The sequence below is a fragment of the Telmatherina bonti genome (genome assembly GCF_933228915.1).
Source record: "Telmatherina bonti genome assembly, chromosome: 5".
Taxonomy (NCBI): domain Eukaryota; kingdom Metazoa; phylum Chordata; class Actinopteri; order Atheriniformes; family Telmatherinidae; genus Telmatherina; species Telmatherina bonti.
In genome coordinates this window covers 21,959,847-21,983,137 of record NC_136623.1, presented here as the reverse complement: position 1 = coordinate 21,983,137, position 23,291 = coordinate 21,959,847, and the positions used below count along the sequence as shown (strand labels likewise).

Here is a 23,291-nt window from a genome sequence, read left to right as displayed (position 1 = left end):
ATTTGACTTGCCAGCTTCAGTGTGATAGCACTGTTTAGAATTGAAACAAAGTGCTGAGTGCTTTTCATGTCTGAACATTAAATCTTCAATTTAGTAGTCTGGATTTAATTCTTTCAACCACATCTGAAATGGTTTGATAAATGTTACTTTTGTGTTTTAATGGCTTTTTTTTGTTGTTGCTTAAGCAGCTAAGCATCTATTTGTTTTGGTTGAGGTAGTGGCAGTAGAAGAAGAGCGACCTGAAAATGACATGGCTTCTTCTATTCAGGCTTACACTGCAGGAAAATAATCTGTCTAAATGCACTGCCCAGATTTCTGTAGATGGAACGTCAACTTTCTGTCAGCTTTTACCTTTTTTCTCATCTTTGCTTCTCTAAAAGGCACAGACTAACAGACAGGCTATGTATGCCACATGCTGCTCTAATCCTCCTTTGGTTGATGAGCTTCATGCTTGGAAATCAGAAGGAGTGTCTGACTTCTTTAAACCAACTCTGTCTGAAGAGTCCAGTAGAGCCAGTGTCTGTTCACCAGTCCTTTCTCCATTCTTATCCTGCTCTTCAGGTAAACCACTCGAGTCCTGGTCCGACTCAGAGTTGCTGGGCTCATTCTCAGGGTAAATGATTAGGAAACAGGCAGTGAGGAAACCGAGGAAGGCCCCCACGGAGGCCACAACTGGAATGACACGAACACTACCAACTGCATCCACCACAGATCCGAGGGCTGACGCTACCAAGATCTGGCTAATATAAACCTAGAGGGGGAAAAAAAAAAAAAAACTGTAACCAGAGGTTCACATTCATCAATTATTATGACAATCCTATTGACCAACTTATCTCTTCAAACAAAACTGATCCTGCTCCAGTTTAAATATTGCTCATTTCTAATGCTTTATGTTGCTGATGTGGAGTAGCAAAAACTGGTTCAGTTAAAGTTTACAGCAAACAGGACATTGGTTTGGCCGGAAAATGAAAACATAGTCAAAACTGACCTGGCAAGATAATATGGCGCAATCTATCCCAAAACCTCTTCGAGTGTTGGCTGGACTGTGGTGGATGTACTGAGGAAGAAACAAAAAAAACTGTAACCTTAATGACATCTTTCACGTTTTTGCCGTCACATACTTTTAGTGTTAAAAACAAGCTGACTAATCTGAAAAATAACACTCAAATATTTAGTGAAAACACAATCTAAGGATTGACTAAGATTGTATAAGATTGCTACTGTATATCAGGAAAACAAACATAGCAGAATTACCTCATAACCTAGTCCAGCTTAAAATAAAAATCAAAGCTTTTAATTGGTCAAAGTCTTAGTTTAAGAGTAAAAATAAAGGATGAATCATAATCATAATCATTTCTAATGTGCATCACAAATATGTGTGTGTGAATGTACCTCTTTGATCTCATGGTACTGCCCGAGTAATGCATAGGGACAGTAGGAGATACTCATGGAGATAATTCCCATGCTACTAATCATCACCATGGCAACATAAACATTGGGGAAGATTGCCATGATTGCAGTTCCTTAAACGAGGGATAACACATTTTGTGAGTAAATGGATTCAGACTTTGAACAACCTCTGTGATGCGTGAACGTTTGTGAAACCTTTACAATGTTTGGTGTTTATGCATAAACACGAGCCCAGAGGAGTTTTAGTTGATTCCTCTGCAATGAATTGTTCACATCTGAGATGATGGTAAGTTTCCACATATGATCTTTAGCTTTTCTCTAAAATATGCATTGCATGAAATGTCAGCACTTTGATTTGGATATTTCAAAACTTTGACTATATTCTTCTTAAAATGTTATTTCGCTTTGTTATTAGTGTTGATTGAGATCAACTCAAAAAATGTAGGTGTTCTGACATCTTGCCTGTCCTGCTTCAGATGCTAAAACTCAGACCTGCTGGAACATTTTTTTCTCTCTCCACATTTTACTAAAATCTATCATCCAACCATAAGCATTTACAGCATTGCTTTTGGTTTATCAGAGTGATCCTTAGTACAGAAATGGGCAAGAATGTCCTTTTAAAAACATAGCAGCTTTTTTTGTAACTTCGCCATACATACACTTGTTCAGTGTCTTTTTAATTTGAACAATATTATTTGCCAAAGTGATAGAGGGCTTTAGTTGCTTTCAAGTTAACTTGGTTTTCTTCGGGACCTCACAGATTTCTATAACCTTTGGTCTTGGAGTGGTCGTTCCTGTTGATCATTCTCTGAGAGGATAAAAAACTAATAGAATCTACTTCATACATATGCAATCCATTATCATTTTTTTTTGGTGGAGTTTGAATTTAAAAGTAATTTAAGGAGATTTTCTTTTTAAACATGTCTTTTTATATAAATAAAATAACTTTCATGCAATAAAAAAATTTTTAAAAAAAACACTCTGAGGCACACTTTCATAAAAAAGTTGTTAACATCGGGCTCTGAACCTAATTTCTAAATTCACCACTCATTCCTGATTTTATCCCAGATAGAGTCAACCTTTTTTTCAAATTAAGTTCCAATCCTAAAAGTTCACATCCTTTTGCCCCTCACAGAGATGCAATCTTGGTCAAATAAGTTAAAAATATAAAAGAACTGATATAAATCGTTTTTCTACAAAGTCCAGTGTAACATGGCATCATCTAGCAGCACAAACTGCTTATTGCAGCACCCTGTTATTTCCATGATGTAGGAAAACATACAAATTGGTATTGGGTTTTCCCTTTTAGTGCTACTGTAGTAAACAGTCAACACTGTTTACCAGCCCCCCATGATATAGCTCATATATGTAGAAATATAAATTCACATATAAAACGTTCAAGCATCACTGTACATGACAGAAAAATCTATTGTAATATGCTCGAAAATAAACTCACCAATTGAGAACCCCAGAGTACCGATGATGTAGATGACCTTAATGCTCAGATCGAAATTATCCAAAGACTTCTGAAGAATGGCTGAATGGAGAAAAATGATTGAACTTTTGGGAAGAGGGCAAGAAAAGGAAGAAGAGGCTCAACTCCATCTTCTACTGTAACTGTTAAATATAGAAACGATAGACGCATTTTACTAGAGCAGACAGCAGCTGTAGCAGCATAGACCACGAGTCCCCAGCAGCCCATCTGAACTCCTTTGTGATAATTTTGTAGGTCTGTGGAATTAGCTGGTGCCTAAAAAAAAAGACAACAAAATTTCAGAATTATTTCAACCCAGACTTGATGGAATCATTAACACTTAGTCTCTAACTATGAATAACTGTGTGTAACATGACATGTGTGCGCCCTTGCTTTGTATTCTCTTTGGTACACGTACACGTGCGCGCACGCACACGCACACACACACAAAAAATTAAAAATGTCAGATGTTTCAGTGATGCGATTCAAAAAAATATGCATGCATGTACCGTAGGGTCACCCTCAAAGATAACTTGTCCCATGAAATCAGTGTAAAACACAGCTTGAGCTATGATGGAGAACCATGTAAGGAGGTGACACACACATAACCTCCAGAGTTGCCTCGGCATCTGGGATGGAGAAAAATGAATATAAAAAAGATGATTAAACATCAGGTTGGTTTGTTAATCTCCAACAGCACATAAAATAGGAAACGCTCAGATTTTCCATTTACTTTACCTTAAACATGGACAGCCAAAGTAGTTGCACGGTTGTACCCTCGTCCGGTCCTCCCTCACTGCTGGAGCTCTCCGAGGACAGACTGCTAACAGACCACTGGAACGGTCGCCTGGGTGCGAGCCGCTTAATGTCTCGCAGATCATTCAGACTCCTCGATGTGGTGATTGGCCGATGGCTTGAAGGTTTTGTGTGTCGAAGTCTCCAGCGTTGGGATCCCACTCGTCCATAATAAGAAAACGTGAAGGAGGGCTGAACAGAAAAGATTGATGTTTATCAACCTTATTTCGATATATATATTTAAAAAAACACACTAGTGGTCAATTAATTTTACTTGTCTGTAGAAGGTTGGTGGGGGTAGCCGAGATGAAACTGAAGAACTACCAAGGTGGTTCCCTGACTTGGCGGCAGCGTGCTTTTTGTTACATTTGGAATCATTAGAAGGTGGCGAGCTGGCGTTGACACCATTGATGGCTTTAACCTGCTAGAAAGCACAGACGTACACACTGAAGGTCAGGATGGAAACCAAGGAACTTCCTGTCTGAAAGAGTACAAATCTTTTCTGTCTTTAAAGAGTTTTATTTGTCATTCACATAAAATTAGCAAAAAGCTTAACATCTGATAAAACAATGACCGCAGTCTCAAAATGATTTGACAAACATGTTTCTGTTGCAGATGGTTTCACCTGTTTAAGATGTGCATCCTCCGAGGCAGGGCTGCTCTGACCCAAAGATGCCTGACCATTTATTGCATTTGTAATTTCAGTTAAAATTGTATTAGTAGACTCGATGATCACCCCCCGACCGGTAAATGAGGGGGGCTCAGCAGCAGGAGATGAGGACTCAGGACTGTGGTCTGATGGCTTAAAAGCATCTTCTAGGTCTCCATGTATTTCTAGAGGAAAGTGTGCATCTGGCAAGAAAACCTGTGGCTCTATATTGAGGTCAGGATCCAACTCAACTGTGGCATCGGGCATGGCTAAAACAGAATCGCTTTTACTCCGTACTCTGTCAACAGCGAGGAAGTCCAATTCTCTTTTCTCTGTATCTGATTCGTTGTCCTCTCGAGATGGGGCTTGTGTGAAAGCATCTTCCTCCACAATTGCATCTAGAAAAGGTGCCGTGTTGCCAGCTGGCTTCAAATACACTTGGCTGATGGATTCTCCACCTTCTGAGTCTTTAAGCTGGTTGGATGAAGCGCAAGGTCGCTCAGGGATACTGAGCATGTGCAGTGTAACAGAAATAATGAAGATTATTCCTGCAAACAGGAAAAGGACTTGTTCTTGTGATTTAAATGCTCTGCCAAGAGGTGTGTCAGTCCAGTCAAGGCCTCCCAGCATGTAACCCACTGCTCCTCCGAGCCCTAGAGAGACAGGTATATGAGGGTTATTGTTGCCATGTTGTTTGTAAGGGTGTATAAAAATGGCATTACTGTGTTACTTGTGAGTGCAGTGAGATTTATGTGTGTGTGGCAAAACTGAAGATTTCTTAAAGTGACAAACTACAGTATAAAAGTGTTTGAGAAGAGACTTAAAGAGTATAAAGACACATGCAAGTCAAAAACTCACTAAAAACCCAATTCTGGCTCTTTGTTTGGGGACCCTTTCAGTGAGTTGTTCAGTGTTTAAAGGAAGTACATCACTCTTACAGCTCCGACTACAAAGTTCCCCACCTTCTCATGCTTATCTCCTTCAAATTACGATGCATTTGCTTTACCCCATGGGTGTCCAAAGCCGGTCCTCAAGGACTGCTCTTCTCCAACTTTTCTATGTATCCCTGTTCCAACATACCTGGCTTCCGTTAACTGGATCCAACAGCCTATGAAGTTCTGCACAATGACTGATTAGTTTGAGTCAGGTGTGTTGGAGTGCGGATACACAGAAAACCTGCAGGATTGTGGTCCTCGAGGACCGGAGCTGGACACCTCTGTTTTACCCAAAGTTCAACCTCTTCATGTAGCTTTTTGCATTGCTGTAACTTACTAATTCTCATCACAACCTCAACCAATTCAACACACGAGATTTTACCTAAAAGAAAGGTAAATATCGGCTGTCTGATGTCAAACTGCAGATGAGCTGTCCAGGGTGTACCCTGCCTTTTGCCCAAAGACTGCTAGGATAGGCTCCAGTTTCTCCGCAACCCTTAATCTGACTAAGCGGTTAGGATAATGAATGAATGAATGAATGAGATGAAAACTGCCAGTCAGGTATTGTCTCTCATTAAGATGAGTGTGACACCGAGTTGCTTTTTATACTAAGATTAGCTCTTAAGCTAGGTCATGTATGCTTCAGGAAGTATTTTATGCATTTTATGTCTTAATTCATATCAGCCAAGTAGGTACAAGTTGTTGTTCAAATCTCATTAAATCCAATTTTCGAGAAAGAGGGGAAAGCAGAGTTGAGTTGCTCACTCAAAATCCTAAAACCAGTTGCAATCATCAAAAGCTTTAAAAATCAGAGTTTTGTTTAAAGAAAGTTGTAAAGTACTTTAAGCAAGTCTCAGATATTTCATCACAGCTTAAGTGTACAAAAAAGTACTATAAACTGCATACAAAAGCTCACATTTGTTAATTACAAATAAAATAAAGTTCTTACATTATTTAAACAACATAAAATTTTAAATCACACCATTATTAAGAGTGAAAAAAATCTGCTTTAAATCTTTTTCATGTGTCTTACTATCTCTTTGCATGGGCTTTTGTTTTGGCTTTGCTACACCCTTTTGTGTAGCAATCATGGCTTACAGAACTGTGTCACAATAGAGGTTTTCACTGCCTGTTAGTGTGTGAAGCTAGGAAGTCAAACTGTTACCTGGCAGTGAAAGTCTGATCAAAAGGAAAAATATTAACTCTGGGCTACAGACAGAATAAACAGACTTATGTAGATTTGATTAGATCAACAGTAACAGCAAAAGTAACATGCAAAAAAGACAAGAAGTACAAGGTGAAAAAGGTTCATTAAATAATCTTTAGTTTTTGAAGGTGTGCACATGCAAACAACTTGCAGTTGCTTTGTGAGCAATCTCCTACCAGCAGAAAGACCATGAATATTCAGGGCCTTATCCTGTTCCTCAGTGTCAGCAACATCAAGAAGGTATGCTCTGATTGGTCCCTCGGAAGCATCAGCACTGAAGTCCAGAACTACAACGCCGAGGACAGTAAGAACAATGCCAATTGGCTGCTTGTTCGGGCTGTCACCAATGGAAAGGCCTGAAGGAAAACAAGTTACCAGGCGGGCTTAAACTGCAAATACAGAGGAGGTGCGCTTTTTTTTCTTAGACATACTCACCAATCAATGATCCATTCAAAAACAGAGCCACTCCAATCAGCACGCCAAAACACAGAGCAAGAATGAAGGGTCTTCTTCGACCCCACCGCAGAGTACAGCGGTCACTAGCTGAGCCAATGACTGGTGTGAAAATCAGGCCCAAGATAGGACTGAGAAACCAAGTTAAACTGTAATACTGCTCAGGCAGTCCTGGAAAACACAAAGAAGATTAATTTCAATAAATTCATTTATATTACAGGCAAGATTAATGCACAGTTAATAGTTACGTTTTGCAATTTTTGGAACACAAATCTTAAATTTTAGTTCTTAGTAAAGAGATGGGATGAAACTGCCTTTTTTCTTATAAGTCTCAGTTTCTTTTGACAAAACGCTGAAATACAACATTAATGCTTTAATGTTTTTTGTAATCTTAAAAGGCTGGAGTCTTGCTTGTATTTCTAAATTGATGACAAACAAAAAAGATGCATGTGAAACACAATTACGCCAATTTGTTTAATCCTTTTCTGCAATTAAATACTCATCTACCAGACTGTTTAGAAAAACTTGAAGGCAAGCTGCTGGAATATTTGTCAGGCAAAGACTTGTCAGAATGACTGCCAGAGTTTAAGGTTGGGGCAAAGAAGCTTTTGTATTGTTTCCTTTCCAAGCAAAGTATTACTGGTTGTGCAATTTATCAAATCAAAAGGACATTACTGCTCTTGCAAACCAATATTTGCTGAGTGAAGAGCCACCTACCCTTGCCCATGGCTTTGGTAATAAAAGCAACCACTTCTCCTATAGGGAGATATTTGACTCCTCTAACAAAGAAGTAAACTCAAAAGTTTTGTTTTTAAAATCTCTTCATTTTATCACATTCATTTTATTTATTTTATTATAATGTGTGTTGGCTGGCAGAGGAACATGTAACTCTCTTAATCTGCTCATGTCATATTTTTTCTGTAAGTCAACATAACAGAACATTACTTTCTCACAGAGGCAGAAATATCTTGCTTTCCATCTGCCCTTCCTATTTTTATTCTTAAGTGGGCTTGAAGCAGGACATATAAGTCCCCTTTGGAGACATATGAGTGGGACTCTGTTTGTCCGGATCATCCAGAATGACAGAGGAAGAGCAATCAGTTTTGTTTCCAGTGACTAATGGCATTTGTAAACATAACTATTATTTGTTATATGCACAACTCCACCGGTTAGTCTTCAGCAAAGGTTTGACACAATCTTTGTACATTTGTGTTGTAAGAAGGTAAAACTAACAATGAGTAATATTTGAGTTTGTTGTAGTACTTACAGTCCTCTACCTTGACTGACAATCACATGTTTTGAGTCACCTTTGATTTGATTTTGCTGTGCAAGCCATCAAAAAAAGAAAGCGGGGTACTTCATTTGTGTTTGAGTTGTTAGTTTTAAAATGATTTTAAATAGTTTTTTTCCCCAAGTTTGGACACTTAAGACAATATGATTTAATCATTGTTCCTCATCTTTTATAACAAAAGAGCATGAGACTGTGTTTTACATTTCTATCAGTACAGAAGCATATCGTCATACTATCCAGAGCTGCTTGTCTGTGGTAAAAGTCCTATCTACCACTGTAACAATAACTACAGAAATACTTATCTGGAAGTTAATACAAAACTATACAACAATACAAATGAACCACATTTTCTGTGCTGTTAGTTCTGACGTGTTGCGTTTGACAAAGGCCACAACCTTTGCATCAGCTATGCACAACTTGCAAGTTAACATCATTTTAGCTAAACATGTTAACATTCCTGAAGGTGGCATCACAAGATTTTGCAGCACTGAATTTAAAGACTTGAGAAAAACACCAAAAGGGGAAAAAAAATTCCCATCCTGATATCAGTAATCCACAAAAGTGCTTCACCCAAAATAAGTAGTGTCAATTGTTCAGTTATTTTAGACACATAATTTCACGTAGTCAACTGTTAGGGTCAGTAAATTGGATGATCAACATGAACTAATTCCCTAGCTACGAGTATGTTGTTACTGGTTCACTGCCAGCATTAGAGTAGTTGAGCCTGCTTAGTGATTTAGTTGGTTATCCAAAAGGTATCCATATTGCTCTAAATGGGAAAGCGTAGTGAAGTGACACCAGACACAGTGGAGTCTGACTTTCAGTCCATCAGCCATTTGATCTCTGAACCTCTGTGTCATGCTAACTCTAGCAGGAGCCACTGAGGGGCTACGGTATGCAGCTAGATGTCAAGTTTGCTACCGAAGCAGAAATGGAACAAAGGCCTTTTCCCCAGGTTAGGTATGACAAGAATGTATTACGCAGCATATATCATGCTCTGTGTTTTCTACTATATTAACAATATTACTAACTTTAAAACTAAACTCCATTCTGGTTGCTTTAAGATTTTTCAGAATATCTGATTTTATGTTTTACACATCAGTAATCTCCGTGCAATTTGCGTTTTTTGTCTTTTCTTTTTTTTTTAAATTTGTATGCAGTTTACCATTATCAGTGTGTGACAGCAAAATTGACTAAATACCTTTAGAGTAAAACAAAGTTAAGACTAAGCTAACAGTATGTTATTGTTAGGAAAAGAAACAATTATATCAGGGGAAATATGAGGCTCCATTTTGTGTCAACATCAGTTTGACATCACATTGATACACTATTTTAACAATTACCATCCAACTGCAGATTTTAAGTTGAGGTACGAGTGAATAAAGTAAACAGTGTAATGTATATTTACATTCATTGGCACATTGGCTCACTATTTATTCTATGTACAAACTGAAGTAAAAACTGGTTCTACTTATACTTGCTCTGCATACTTTACACACCTCAAACAGCTCTTCATCTCAAACTCCTTGACAGTTTATACAGAATATGCCAGGAACAGACAGCAACTTCACTCTCGCATTTCTTTAATAGTCTGTGTGTGTTTTGCATACCTATCTGCAGCAGCACTGGTGTCACAAGGGCCGTTTCCATGGCATAACAAAATTCGCGTCCAAACATCACAGCTGCGTGCATTACCCAGCGGTGAACCGGAATTCGAACGGCTTCCCGCTCCTCAGACACTTCATTCTCGCTTTCACCGTCTTCTGCGTCTTGCGTGGCTTTTCTGTTTTCAGTAAGGCCCAAAGCCTCTCTCTCTCCAGCCTCACCCCCCATTTCAGTCTGGTTTAACGTCACAGGATCCAACAGGCTGTGGCTGGTTTAAGTCAATGTGTTGGCAGAATTTTCCTGTAAATGCCAAAATAACTTTAATACTTTATATTAAACAAAACAAATATGTGATGTCCATCATTTTCCATCTTGATCTATCCTTGTAGCAAGCAGTTCAAAGCAGATGAAATGAAGCAGTCTTCAACATATGGGGATGAATAATCCAAACTCTTGATGCTGCAACATGACTACATATAACCAGACAGCAAGGTTTAGAAAATCTACTGAAAGCGATGGGACTCTAACAGCTGCTTGCACTCACACAAAATATTATATAAGATTATATAAATATAAGAGCAAAAAAGTCTGTGCAGCTCCAAAGGTATGTAGATGGGAGGAGCAGCTAAGCCGAGTAAAAAAGATGGAAGGGGAGGGGTAATAATTGGGTAACAAGTTCCAGTAGCAGTGTTTGTGGTGCACAGAGGTAAATACTTAAATATGTAACATTGGGTGTTGGAGTCTTTACAGCTGAATCAGTTCTTAGAGGTCCATGCAAGTACAGTGCTAAAACATCTGGAAATTCCTTGGCAAAGATAGGATGTTGCTTTTCTACAGTACCTGCAGGAAAATAGATGTTAGGTAAAAATCAAAGCATGGAGAAGATATAAAATGGGACCATTTTCATAGTTTGAATTGGCACATCTTTAATTAACCTATAGCTGTATGTTCATACTGTATGGATTTTGTCCAGTAAACCCTTTGAAAGGGTTACCATTTTTTCATAAAGACGATGGCAGGGTCAAATACCAGAAGGTTCCCATGTTTAGAAATATTTTGGTACATTTTTCCCATGAGAGAAAAAATACTCTTCATAGTTTTAGAGAAATTATGTCCTGCCCCTAAACTCAACATCTAAAATATGCAATTACTGAGATTAAAGATGACATTGACTCTTATGACACAATAAGGCACAAAACATAAAATTATTTTTCTATAGTCAATGATTGATTTGTTAAACTCAGTGATGCCACTTATCCTGTAATCTTCACACAACAAAACTGACATCAGAAGCAGAAACACAGGTTACATTAAGAAATAAACCATTATTACAACATTATGGATGTTGCATAAGTGACAACCGTATAAGCAGGCAGAGCTACTATATCACCTGAGATAATACATGTCAGATGGATGATTTAACTTGATTTGAGGGTTATAATTTAGGGATATGGTTAATAGTTTTTTTTTTTTTTTTTTTAATCTAATCTTTACTCTACGTATTCCAATATTGTCCTACTTTCACCTCCTTAAGTAAAAAGGTGAACAACACAGACTCTGGTGACTTTACTGTTAATATTTAATATAATCTAACCAGAGATCTGAGACAGTATTCTGCAGTTTTATAGTGTCTTCACACAGAAACGGGTAAACTATTGTGCCATATGTTACAAATATTAACAGCTGCACATAAACTTTGCAAGTATCCCTCAATAGCCCATTTTATCTCCTGTCATAAGGATTAAACGCGTGTTCCTGTGGTGTACGGAGGCACTTGGTTCTTACTAAACCAGCTACGCTTTTTTTGTTTCTCTCTGGAAAGGCATTCCAAACTTACCTGAGCTACACACCTTGAAACACATTACGTGGATATTATCTGGACTTTTTACCTTTGTGGCCGGATGGAACAGAAATGTCTTTAGGCTAAATGAATACACCATGCTGTGGACACGTTGATGGCAACCTTACTTTGACTGTGGTTTGGCTTGCTAATGTTACGTTAGCGAGCTAGGATGGCTAATGTATTGGGTAGCTAACTTTAGCGAATTAGGTCCGATAATTTAAAAAAAAAAGTATATATATACCTGGTTTTTAGTCTTCCTTGGTACAGCACAAATATTTCCATGCGACACGACAAGTTTCGCTATCGTGCCAACGAAAAAAAAGGTGCATATTAGGTTAGCAATCCGGCTAACCTTCAATGACCATCTGCTTTACTACAGTCCTCTATTTCCAATGGTTTTTAACAAAATGAGAGAGGGGCGTGGTCGCGAGGGAACGAACATGACGTCAGCAACGTACCCACCCAGCGACTTATTACGCAAAACCACGTTTTCATTTCTCATCATTTATCAGTACTGAAACCAGATAGAATAGATTAAGGCTTTATAGACCTGTGACGAGCCATGACTGTCAGATTCTAATTCAATTGTGTTTAACTATAAACATTTCATAAAAAGAATGCAGTGCCACAAGCTGTCATAAAAATGCCATTCTTTATTATTTTTATTTGAAGATTTGCACTCCATCTGTGCTATCTTTTTAAACTGCACAGCAGACATCACAACAAACACTGCTGTGTGACATTTTGTCATCTCCAATGTCCGTAGCAGTCATCTTAAAGATTCATTTAAGCATTGCACAATGTCAAAGAAGCCTAAAACTGTGATGTTTTCTTGTAAAATTGTAACAAGTTGTAATGTTTCTCAGTCCTTATTTATTTAATAAACAGAAGCTCTCACAGACATAAAAAGAGAAGAAATCCAGCTTGATGAGGCAGTCTCGTAACATGATGGGATTTTGTTGCAGATAAAAAATGTATCTTGCTGTTTAACTCTGTCTTATCTGTTTAACTATATAGCAATAGTGTTGGGTTTCAGAACCAGCTGGCTTTCTTTTTTTTAAAATCTGCTGGCACTTATTTTAAAAATGTATGACTTCGCTGGGTGTCTGTCCTCAGGTGAGAGTACTGAACCATTACAAAAAAAGGTTTTGTCATTTGTCAACATTTTGCAGAGCCCATTTGCAAAGCACCCTTTGTCAAAACAAAGCACTCTTTGTAAGAACCGTTTTATAGTGTGTCATTCTTCCCCAAATTGTCCTTCTGCAGTGCTGTGGCAATCTTGGTCATCATAACCACATTATTAGCAATGGCGTTAGCTGTCCCTCCTGAGGCCTTGGAGCTGTGCTGCATACTGACAATGTCACCACTGGTCTGCTCTGGCTCTGCACGACGGAAAAGATGTCTCATAGTGGCCTGGGGGCAGCAATGGAGGTAAATTATTTATTGAGTAACCAATGAAAGATGGATGGATAAATTATGACTAGAGGGAAAAATAAATAGGTGGCAGAGAGGAAGATTGTCGAGATGCAGGAGATGAAGAAAAGAGTCAGAAAGGAACGGAAGTCTTACCTGGAAATTATTTGTAACAAAGCAGTAGACGACAGGATCCATACAGCTGTTCAAACTACTGAGAGTGACAGTTAGGTGGTATACAATCACATGATGTGGCATTTCAGGGTAAAAGTATACTAAAACCTGTAACATAAGAAAACACAAAGAAACAACTCTTAATATCACCTTGCAAATATTCAGAGGATTGAAATAAAATTTATCTTTGCTTTCTTCTTGCACGGGGATCTCCAACTGCGGTTCTCGTGAGCTACCATCTGGCAGGTTTTAGTGTTTCCTCGCTGTGACACAAGTGACCCAAATCAATGGCTCATTAACAGACAGGTGCAGAAGATGAAAACAAGTTGTTGGAGAACCTTTTCATTTAAATGAAGTTTGTTGTACCAGAAAAACACCAAAACCTCCAGGATTGTGGTTCATAAGGACCGAAGTTGGAGACCCTTGTTCAACATCTTTGGCAACATTATTTAAATATAGAATACACTGTGTAGGATTTGCAATGCCACGCTAAATAATTCCAATAGATAAGGGGTGAAAAGTGTTAAACTTGTTGCTGATCTCACTTGTCTGATGTGGAAAGGTGTGAAACAGACTGTGAAGATGATCAGCACAGTAGTTAGCAGCTGGACAGCTCTTCTTCTCCTCTCCCTGCAGAAAAACCAGCAGTATGAAATAGTATTAACTGCTTTTAATGCTCAAGCATTGATTAGTGATTTCTCAGTGTTTTATTCATAAATTGAAGGCTGTTGTGTCTGTCACTGGAACATGTTTATTATTTGCTGTTGTTACCTGCTCTGCTGCATTAGGCGGCGGTCGACCAGGGCCCACATAATACGCAATGTGAAAACCACAATGATGATGAGGGGTAAGAAGAACTCAGTGATTGTAAGAAAAAGAAGCTTTGAGAGGCAACAGCCTGTATGTTGGAAAGCAGTAGAGAGAAAGGAGTATGTGACCACGATAGCAAATAGCCAGACAGAAATGCACACACATTTTGCAACACTAGAGTTCCTCCAACGGCGGGAAGCTTCTACCTGCAAGGAGGAAAAAAATGCTAGATTAATATCTCATATCAGCATCAGATATAAAGACTTCAGAAAAAGTCACCAAGGCAAACTATGAAGCCAAACTGCAGGTAATGCTCACCTGCACAATGGCAAGGTAACGGTCGACACATATACAGGTTAGAAACAAGATGCTGCAGTACATGTTGACAAAGTAGCTGAAGATGTGCATGTAGGAGCAGGTCACACAGGCTCCTCCGCTATAATAAAGCAGTATGCGAGTGGGCAGAGAAAGATTCACCAAGAGGTCAGTCACTGCCAGGTTGATGGTGTAGATCACCGAGGTGGTCTTCTGCTTGGTGCGAAAACAAAAAACATAAAGTGCAACTGTGTTGAGCACCATGCCCACCTGGAATACAGAGGAAGAGGAAAAGACAGTTAGAGATGCGTCGTTGCAAAAGCGTAAATAGACTAGATGTCAAATGTACTCCTACCAGGAAAATGATAGAGTTTATGATCATAAGTGCTATCCAGAGGCCATAGAAGTCATTGTAGAGGCCTTCATCTAAGTGTGCCAGTCTTTGGAGATTAGCTTCCGTGCCACTTGTGGTAGCTGGACTGGCTGTCACCGGCAGGATGGAGAGTGAAGCATTTATAAAAAGCCAGGATTCAGAACTGTTGTGCTTCAGCATATTGGGGATGTGATGATGCTGATCCACATTAATGAAGAGGATGATACAGATGACGGTGAGTCAGTACTGAAGTATAAATCACAAGAAGACAAAATGGGTTTATTTCCTTTTCTACAGTGACTAACTGGTAGCTGCTGTGCATGTAGTTTGCATTTCTAATGACATGCTTGTTTTCAACATCTCTTAAAAGAGTTGAGTTAACAGGCCATGATTCAGTCACCTCTCTCACATTATCTACTTGTCCACCAATAATTAGAGCAAAAGATCTATTTACGGGCATCTCTGTCAGTCAATGCAGTCAAAGTTTTAAGAAGAACCAGTTTTGGGACTAAATCCTTGTGTTTTTTTTTTATTTTTTATCCTGTTAATAAAGTTGTTTCCTTTATTTGTATTCAGGATCTGTCTCTCATACACACACAGTGGCCTCTTCATTCCTCTGCTTGGACATCTGAACTTTAAATGGGTGTTTCTGTTGGCACAGAAGCCACTTGAACCAATATTTAAGTTATTTACCCCAGCTATTTATAATAATATCACATTTATTTATTTCTATAGCAATGCTTTCTCACGGGCTATGGGCGGATCTGTTTCCACAAGAAAAACTAGTTTTGTTAAAACTATCACAAAATGCTGAAAAACGTATTCACTAAATTCTGGCCTATATATGATGTTATAGTAATACATAATTCATAAAGCGCTGCAAGACCAAACTCCCCCTACATGGATCTTTTCGGCTGGCATGACTCAGTCCTGATTTCAATGCTGAACTGAGTGTGCTTATTTACACATGAGAGAGTTGACAAGTCCTTGGAAATAGAAGAAGCACTGTGAAATTGCATTAAATTGGTTTGGTTATGGATAAATGATTACTAATATTTACAGGCAATATAAAAACAAGTCAACTGAACTCATTTCAGTGCCATATATGCCAAGTTATAGAATAGGTGATGTCCAGGAGAAAAAGCACGGCACAAAACACCCACATATTATCCTAGTAAGGCAGACTAAAGACTACAGAGCATAATCTATTCAATCTTAAAGTATCATGTTAGAATAACAAAGAATGTGGCCTTTGCAGTATTTTTTTTGTTCACTAACAAAATCGCCTTTTTATGATTCTGTTACATTACATGCTCAATATATCTGTGTTTATAATAAGAGAGGGGGGGGGGGGAAGTGTGGATATTAGTCAGCAGAGGGCAGTCAGTGACCACATACAGTATGTGGTACAATACAACAGAAGCAAAATATATATTTGCATGAGTATTGGATGTAAAATAGTAAGGAATGTAAAGGAGATCCAAAAGGGATGTTGATTAAATCAAATTAATAGGGGATCTTTTTACATCCAAGATGCTGTAAAAAAAAACTGCCAAGTCACATGAAGATAAACAATTTTTCCATCCCTTATTGCTCTCAGTAACTGTCAGCTTAAATCTGGGCCAGCGTGTCATGTATTCCTAAATGCAGTTTAATTGCTTGTGTGAACTCAGACAGGAAATTTTTAGATGCTCTGCATATTGTCGTGCATATGCTCATTGCTCGTAACTCATCTCTTAGCAAAATATCACCCCACTGATGAAAAATAGAGCTGATTCAGGCTAATGAGACAAATATGCTCAGTTGAGGGTGAGACATGAATAATGTGATTCATCCATAAGAACTAAACCAGTGTAACCAGAACATTAAAACCAATGAAGGAAATAAATGGATGTTTTCACAGTAACGTCCCGTGGTATTAGTCAGCTTATTGGAACTGGCTTATCATCATTAACACTGCTAACAAGTGTCATGAGCATCACTCTAGGGAAATTATATAATAAATCATGTGCTTCCTCTGTTAAGAGTAAATGGCAGTGACAAATAAAACCTTCCAGTGGTTTTTAATGTTATAGCTTGTTGACTGAGGTTGAGCTGTGGGAAAATGAAAGCTAAGCCTAAACATATCCTGACCCAGCTGATGCCCAAATCTGCATGCTGTGCACTGCTCTGGGAAACAAATATCTATTATGAGATGGATTAAGATGGATTTATTTCTGGTCACAGGACATGCACTGTCTCCAGTCATCTCACAACTTTATTGCACCACCTTAAATATGACATTTGTAGTGACGGATAAAATGCCTCATCAGGTATGGGATGTATGAACATATCTGTCACTCAGATAAAGATAAATAGCAAGTGGAAAGCATTTCTACATTAACTGTTAGTTGTTTGTGAGTGTTGTGAGTCCATAGATCAGATGAGATAAGGAATAGGACCCTGCAGGGCCCTAACACTAGAGATCATTTAACATCTATCTAACATCAACATTACAGTGAAACATGGATGGTTGCATCATCATGCTGTGATGGTGGCTGTCAATAGCAGGGACATAGTGGTTAATCTGAACTGCTATAAAGCTGAATGCAGTTCTATTATTTTCTATTCTGCAGTCATTTAGCAAAGCGACTTACATTTGAGTGTGAGAACAACACAACCACAGAATCAAACAGTAGAGGACATCATAGGAAGGTGCCCGTGGACTGCTCCGAGGCCAGTTGGACGCAGGTGTCAACATGTAGTGTTACAGGCTTCTTTTTTTACTTTTTTTTTTTTTTTTAAATTATTATTATTATTATTTTTTTCTTCCACCCCACAATATCACCTATGTTAAAATACAAAGAATAAGTTGTTGAATGCCATAAGATCCTTCAAGAAAGGAGTGTTACAGGGTTGTTAGGGTACTTTTTTGTATTACTATTAGTCTCATCCAGAGAATTCTGCTGTAAAATAGCTATTTGGCTAACTCTGGTACATTTACAGTAATGTCTTTTATTGTAAAAGGCCGTCCAACTTTGGGCCCTTGAGGGCCACAGTGCTTCAAGTTGTGGGTGTTTTCCTGCTCCAACTTACTTGATTCAAATGAAATGGCTTTCCTCAACAGCTTGATGTCAAGCGCTGCCCAAACATGCTGATTCAGTAATCTGACTCTGGTGTGCAGCAACAGTGAACACCAAAACCTGCAGGACAGCAGCCCCTGAGGTCTGACTTTGGACATCACTGCACTAAGAAGACAGGAGCTGGTGTCCTGTGGGAGACTGGTGTTGCTTTTACATAATCTAGGCATCAAAATCACAGGTTTGCTTTTTAGCAAAACATCAAACACCTCTGAAAAAAAAGAAAAAAAAAATGGCATTAATGTGCATTGAAATGCAGAGGTGTATGAAGCAGTGTATAACAGGCTCATCTACCTTGCTGTGGAACTCAGCTAATTAAATTCACTTGGTTTAGGGACTGGTTGGAAAGAGCTGCCGGACAGAAATTCTACTTTCTACTTCTACTTTATACACCTCTGTTGAAATGTGAAAAGAAAATGGTTCCTGACCAGGCAACCTCATGTGCGGGATGTAGTTGAGAATACAAGTAGACTAGGACATTGATGCAATAGGCTAGCTTCTAGTCTTCGGCTGGGCACTGTATATGTGTGGTTCATCATTAAACAATAATTTAGCTCTACACATCCGTTTACAGATGCCTCTCATCCAGTTCGATGAAACTCAAGTGGATCTCCTGGGAAAAATCTGACAATGCAAGAGTGAAAATCTTTTCAAGCCTGTAGTTGTTGAGTCAGAGCTTTAATTTTATTTCTTAAATAAAATTAAAGCTTTTTTAAGTACTGAGTTGAAAACCTGCATACCCTTCTATATAGTAAGCTCGCACATTTTTTAAGAGTAAGTTTTAAGGGAAGGAACGCCACATACCACAATGTAGTCTATATTATACCATCTAAACCACTGAACCACAAATACTGGAATCCAGGTTGGGAATTCAGTCAGCCCAGATCAAATCTAATGCTTTACTATTTCTATCCTACTGTTGCTCTTCTTTCCCAACATCAAAGGGAGTGGTGATGCAATAAGTGTAAAGTGATACTGAGAGGAGAACAGAGGGCCTGGAGGCAGATCACAAATAACACTGTCCAAATAAATTCCAGCAGTGTGGGAGTCCTGTGTGAGCATGTGTGTTGTGACTGTCTGAAAGACAGAAATATACAGAAAAGGAGAGAGACAGGGTGGTATAGTGGTGCAGAGATCTCAAGCTGTACATCATCAATTTATTGCTTTACAGAGGAGCCCCGAGGCAAACAGAACATTTTGTTGCCTGTTATGTCTCTAATTTTAGAGATGCTTGTACGTTCAGTTAAAATGGGGAAGGTATTTCTAGAGCCTGAAACGGTAACTTTTCAAAACACTGGACTTTATACACCATTCACTTTGAGGAGGGGGATCAGGTTATTTTCTATGTTCATTAAATGAATTGATTGTGAAGTCTATTTACATGCAATCTATTTACCTAAATATGTGATGGGGACTAAATGGGCCCCTTTTCTTGATTTTTATCTTAAGATTTGGTGTGTTGTTATCAATGTGGTTTCCCTGGATCACCCGGAACTATTAAACATTAATAAAACTTTAAGAGATGTTTACTTACCCGTTCAAGAAGATAAGATTGACTAACTCTTAATCAAATCTGTGGCTAATGAAGCTCTCCTCTTGTCCTAATCCAGAAATCCTTGTTGTCCAAGTAGGAATCCCTCTCAAACCATTTCCAAACATCCACTATGACTTCAGTCACTGTGTTTTGTTCAGCTTTTCAGGTGGATTTTCAGTTCTCTTTTCACCCTGTCAGTAATGTCTCCTCTCAGGTTTTCAGTTCATACTGGTAGCTTGCAACAATAAACTTCCTCCTCTAAACATCAAGATTGTCTTTGCCGTTTCCCTCTGCCTTCTGTTCTGTGTATCATTTTCTTGCCTGTCTTTGTCTAGTAGCTTTGACTATTTGTCCTTCTTCTCTTCCTCCTTGTTTCAGCATCATTCTTCTTCTTTCTTCTCATTCTCTGACATTGCCTTCCCACTTTCCCCCGTCCCACCCCAAATCCCCCTTGGTTTGGTTCTCAGACAGGAAGTCTCAGTATGTGTTTATATCGTGGACACTCACATGTCATGTCCATCATGCACACACACCAACTGTAAAAAACACATAGCTAGAGTATTGCACCTTTCTCAAGCATTTCATATGGTTATATAGAGTATAAGGAGGAATATAAAATAAAAAAATGGTGAAGTTGCAAATTGGTTCACAACAAAGCTGTAGACACTTTTTTTTTATCTCGAACTTTATTTAACTTTCTTTTTATGTTTTTTAACACAAGATATAAACCATTGTGAAATACCGTACTACATTATGAACAAATACACAACATTACACGTCAAAGCAACAACAACAAAAACAAAAACAATTCTTCATAATCATTTTTACTTTAACCCAAAAAGGAAATTCACATCCTATTTTACGCATCTCTTGATTGAGAGCAGTGGACTGTCATGTTTTTTCATCCTGGGAGCAGTTTGGGGTTTTCCCAGTCACTTACATGCAGCTACGGAGAATATTAGAATTTTAAACAAAATGTTTTTAAAGATCATAAAGCTTTCGGTTAGTTTGTGAACTCCTAATTTATTCCAGTTTTATCATAAATTTAGCATAAAAACTGAAGAAATATATGTTTGCTTTATTTCTTAAATGTATAAATGCCTCTTTATTTCCTTGTAAATAGTGCTCATTGTTAAAGAAAATGCATTTGTGATATTGGGAGCAAAGTTGAATTTGTGTGTTGTGCCTGTGAAAAACTTGCCTCATCCTCTCTGCCAGACAACATATTCTGTTATTGGCTTGTTATAAGCCTCTGGTATCCCAGGTGTTGACAGCCAGATCAAGTGTTACAACAAAAATATAATCAACCAAACGCAAGTATACATCTGCAACATTTAGTCAGGTTTGAGTTTATTGGATCTTTTGTCCTTGAGATAGGAGCCATATTTTATTTAGCCAAATATTCTACATCATATTTTAATCTTTTATTATTCTTCAGTGACTTAGACTTGCAGTGCAATCACAAAATACCTAAGCAGAACCAGTGGTAGTAGGAGGCTTTACACATCTGACACAAGTCTGGATCCAGAGTTGTAAAAATCAGAAAGCCCTCTGATTTGTTCAGAAAGTTTTTATGAAAGAAATATTATTTAAAAGAGAGATGTGCTATGAATGAATGACCTCTCAACTCTAATAACTAATAGTAATTTAATAGTAATAAATAGGGCTGCACGGTAGCACAGTGGTTAGCACTGTGGCCTCACAGCAAGAAGGTCACTGGCTAAATCCTTGGCTGGGGAGGGGTTTGGTCAGTGGCCTTTCTGTGTGGAGTTTGCATGTTCTCCCCGTGTACGCGTGGGTTCTCTCCGGGTACTCCGGCTTCCTCCCACCATCCAAAGACATGCAGGTTAATTGGTTACTCTAAATTGCCCCTAGGAATGAGTGTGAGTGGTTGTTCGTCTCTGTGTGGCCCTGCGATGGACTGGCGAGCTGTCCAGGGTGTACCCTGCCTGTCGCCCAAAGCCAGCTGGGATAGGCTCCAGCTTCCCCGCAACCCTGAATTGGAATAAGCGGTTTAGAACATGAATGAATGAATGAATGAATGAATGAATAAATATATTCTTACATTCATTACTGGGCTGCAGGGCCCAAATGGCAGAGCAGGTCATCTAATAACCAGAAGGTTGCTCAATTCCCACTCCTCCGGTCAATCTGCAGTTATGTCCTTGGGCGAGATACATCACCCTGCTTGCCACCAGTGTCGGCATGGCTGGTGGATGAATGTGGCTGAATGTTCAGTGGCGGTCAGAGAAGCTGTTGGTGCAGATTAACTGCAGTATTTCTGTCAGTCTCTCCTCAGGGTAGCTGTGGCTACACATGTAACTTACCATCAGCAAGTAGTGAGGAGTAAATGAATAATGGATTCAATTTGAAGCACTTTGGGTACCAGTCAGTCACACAGTAGATTTTAAAACCCTACTGATGGTTTACAAATCCCCGAACAGTTTAGTTTCAGAACCCATGTGTGGTGTGTTCAGAAAATATAAACCAAGCAGGGCTCTTAGATCTAAAGACTCAGGTCAGTTGTTTCAGACCAGAGTCCAGACTAAACATGGAGAAGCTGCATTTAGCTGTTATGCTGCAAGTGGAACAAACTATCTGTGGAAACTAATTTTTTACCAAATATGGAAACTTTTATATCCACTTTAAAAACATTCTTTTTTGATGTGCCTATGTATGAAATCTGCATGGTAACTTTAAACTTATCTTGTTTTTAAACATTAAATTTAGGATTTCATTTTAAATTTTTGCTATTTGTTCCTGCCGTTTATGCTATTTTTCATCCCATCTGTAATGCTTTTATTTTTTAATGTAAAGCCCTTCAGATTGTCTTGTACATGAAATGTGCTGTCCAAATACACTTGCCTTTCCTAGAAAAGCACAATAGCAAACAAAATTATTATTTTTATTGATAACAATAATAATAATAATAATAATTGTGCCATGAACCTGACATGAGGCATTTGTATGATGGAAAAAGGAATAAAGAAGTGAGTATATTTTTTTTCCAGAAAATGTGTAAAAAAAAATAATGCCCAGCATGTGTGTGTGTCTCAAATACACCTATGCAATAGTGAATCAGTCTGTTTAAAACAAAGTCCAATTTGTCAGAAGTACCATAAAGTTGGATTTTATAAATCAAGGTGATACAGCAATGTTCCCTCAGTAGTTTTTGACCTAGTTTATGTTTCGTTTTGTCATTGTAAAGCCATTTAAAGTGTATGAATGAAGCACACATACGCACACACCTGAGTGAAAGTTACATTTAAATGTAAGCCAAGCTCTGTATCTGCGTAACTAGTCCCAGAACCACTTCTCCATCCATCTTGCAGAATGAGTTTGTGTCTCCTGGTTTCCTGTCTAGAGGATCATCATTGCTCATATCTTGTCAGCGTTCCTCGGGAGATCCGGAAAAACGGATGTCAGGAGAAGATCCATGGATCAACCTGTTGCTGAGAACAAGGGCAGCAAAAAACAGACATGAATGGAAAAGAGGAAAGTAATAAGAAAAGCTAAGACAGAGTAGTATAGGCGTGGAAATGACAGATGCACAGCTGCATGACATGTTTGTTAGTGTGCATGTAGAGATGGGGCATCAGTGTGTTGCAGTCCAACTAGGAAAGGTTTTGTTTATCCTGAATATTGATGATAAATGAGTGATGAGGAGGTTTCTGCACTTTTTAACCTACTTCAGCTGGGCTTAGATGGTTCAGTCAGAATGAGTCAGGGGATGGGTGGAGAATATTTCCACTCTGAAGAAAAAGCACCCTTCTAGGCACTGGTGACCGGTTTCCTCAGTTTGAAACACAAAGAGAGACTTAAGGGACTAATACTTGTGCAAATGGTTGCTTGTATCTCTTAAATAGAAGAAAATGGAAAAAGTCTTTCGGA

General features: G+C 38.5%; 2 protein-coding genes across 2 annotated transcripts; both read right to left on the bottom strand.

Moving 5' to 3' along the window:
* Positions 1-445: 445 nt before the first annotated feature.
* Positions 446-12,038, bottom strand: LOC306756368 (solute carrier family 45 member 4-like; the record flags this gene model as incomplete). Its single annotated transcript, XM_079241097.1, has 13 exons — positions 11,904-12,038; positions 9,825-10,119; positions 6,906-7,094; positions 6,647-6,826; positions 4,305-4,981; positions 3,954-4,103; positions 3,623-3,871; positions 3,394-3,513; positions 3,061-3,160; positions 2,867-2,947; positions 1,393-1,523; positions 989-1,057; positions 446-751 (listed from the first exon to the last, which is right to left on the bottom strand). Exons 2-13 carry the CDS (start codon positions 10,045-10,047, stop codon positions 446-448), a joined length of 2,475 nt encoding a protein of 824 aa, XP_079097223.1. The 5' UTR covers positions 10,048-10,119; positions 11,904-12,038.
* An 851-nt stretch (positions 12,039-12,889) lies between these two features.
* Positions 12,890-14,927, bottom strand: gpr20 (G protein-coupled receptor 20; the record flags this gene model as incomplete). Its single annotated transcript, XM_079241096.1, has 6 exons — positions 12,890-13,075; positions 13,232-13,357; positions 13,795-13,879; positions 14,021-14,265; positions 14,378-14,644; positions 14,730-14,927. The coding sequence occupies 6 exons, from the start codon at positions 14,925-14,927 to the stop codon at positions 12,890-12,892; spliced, it is 1,107 nt and encodes a 368-aa protein (XP_079097222.1).
* Between the last annotated feature and the right edge of the window lie 8,364 nt (positions 14,928-23,291).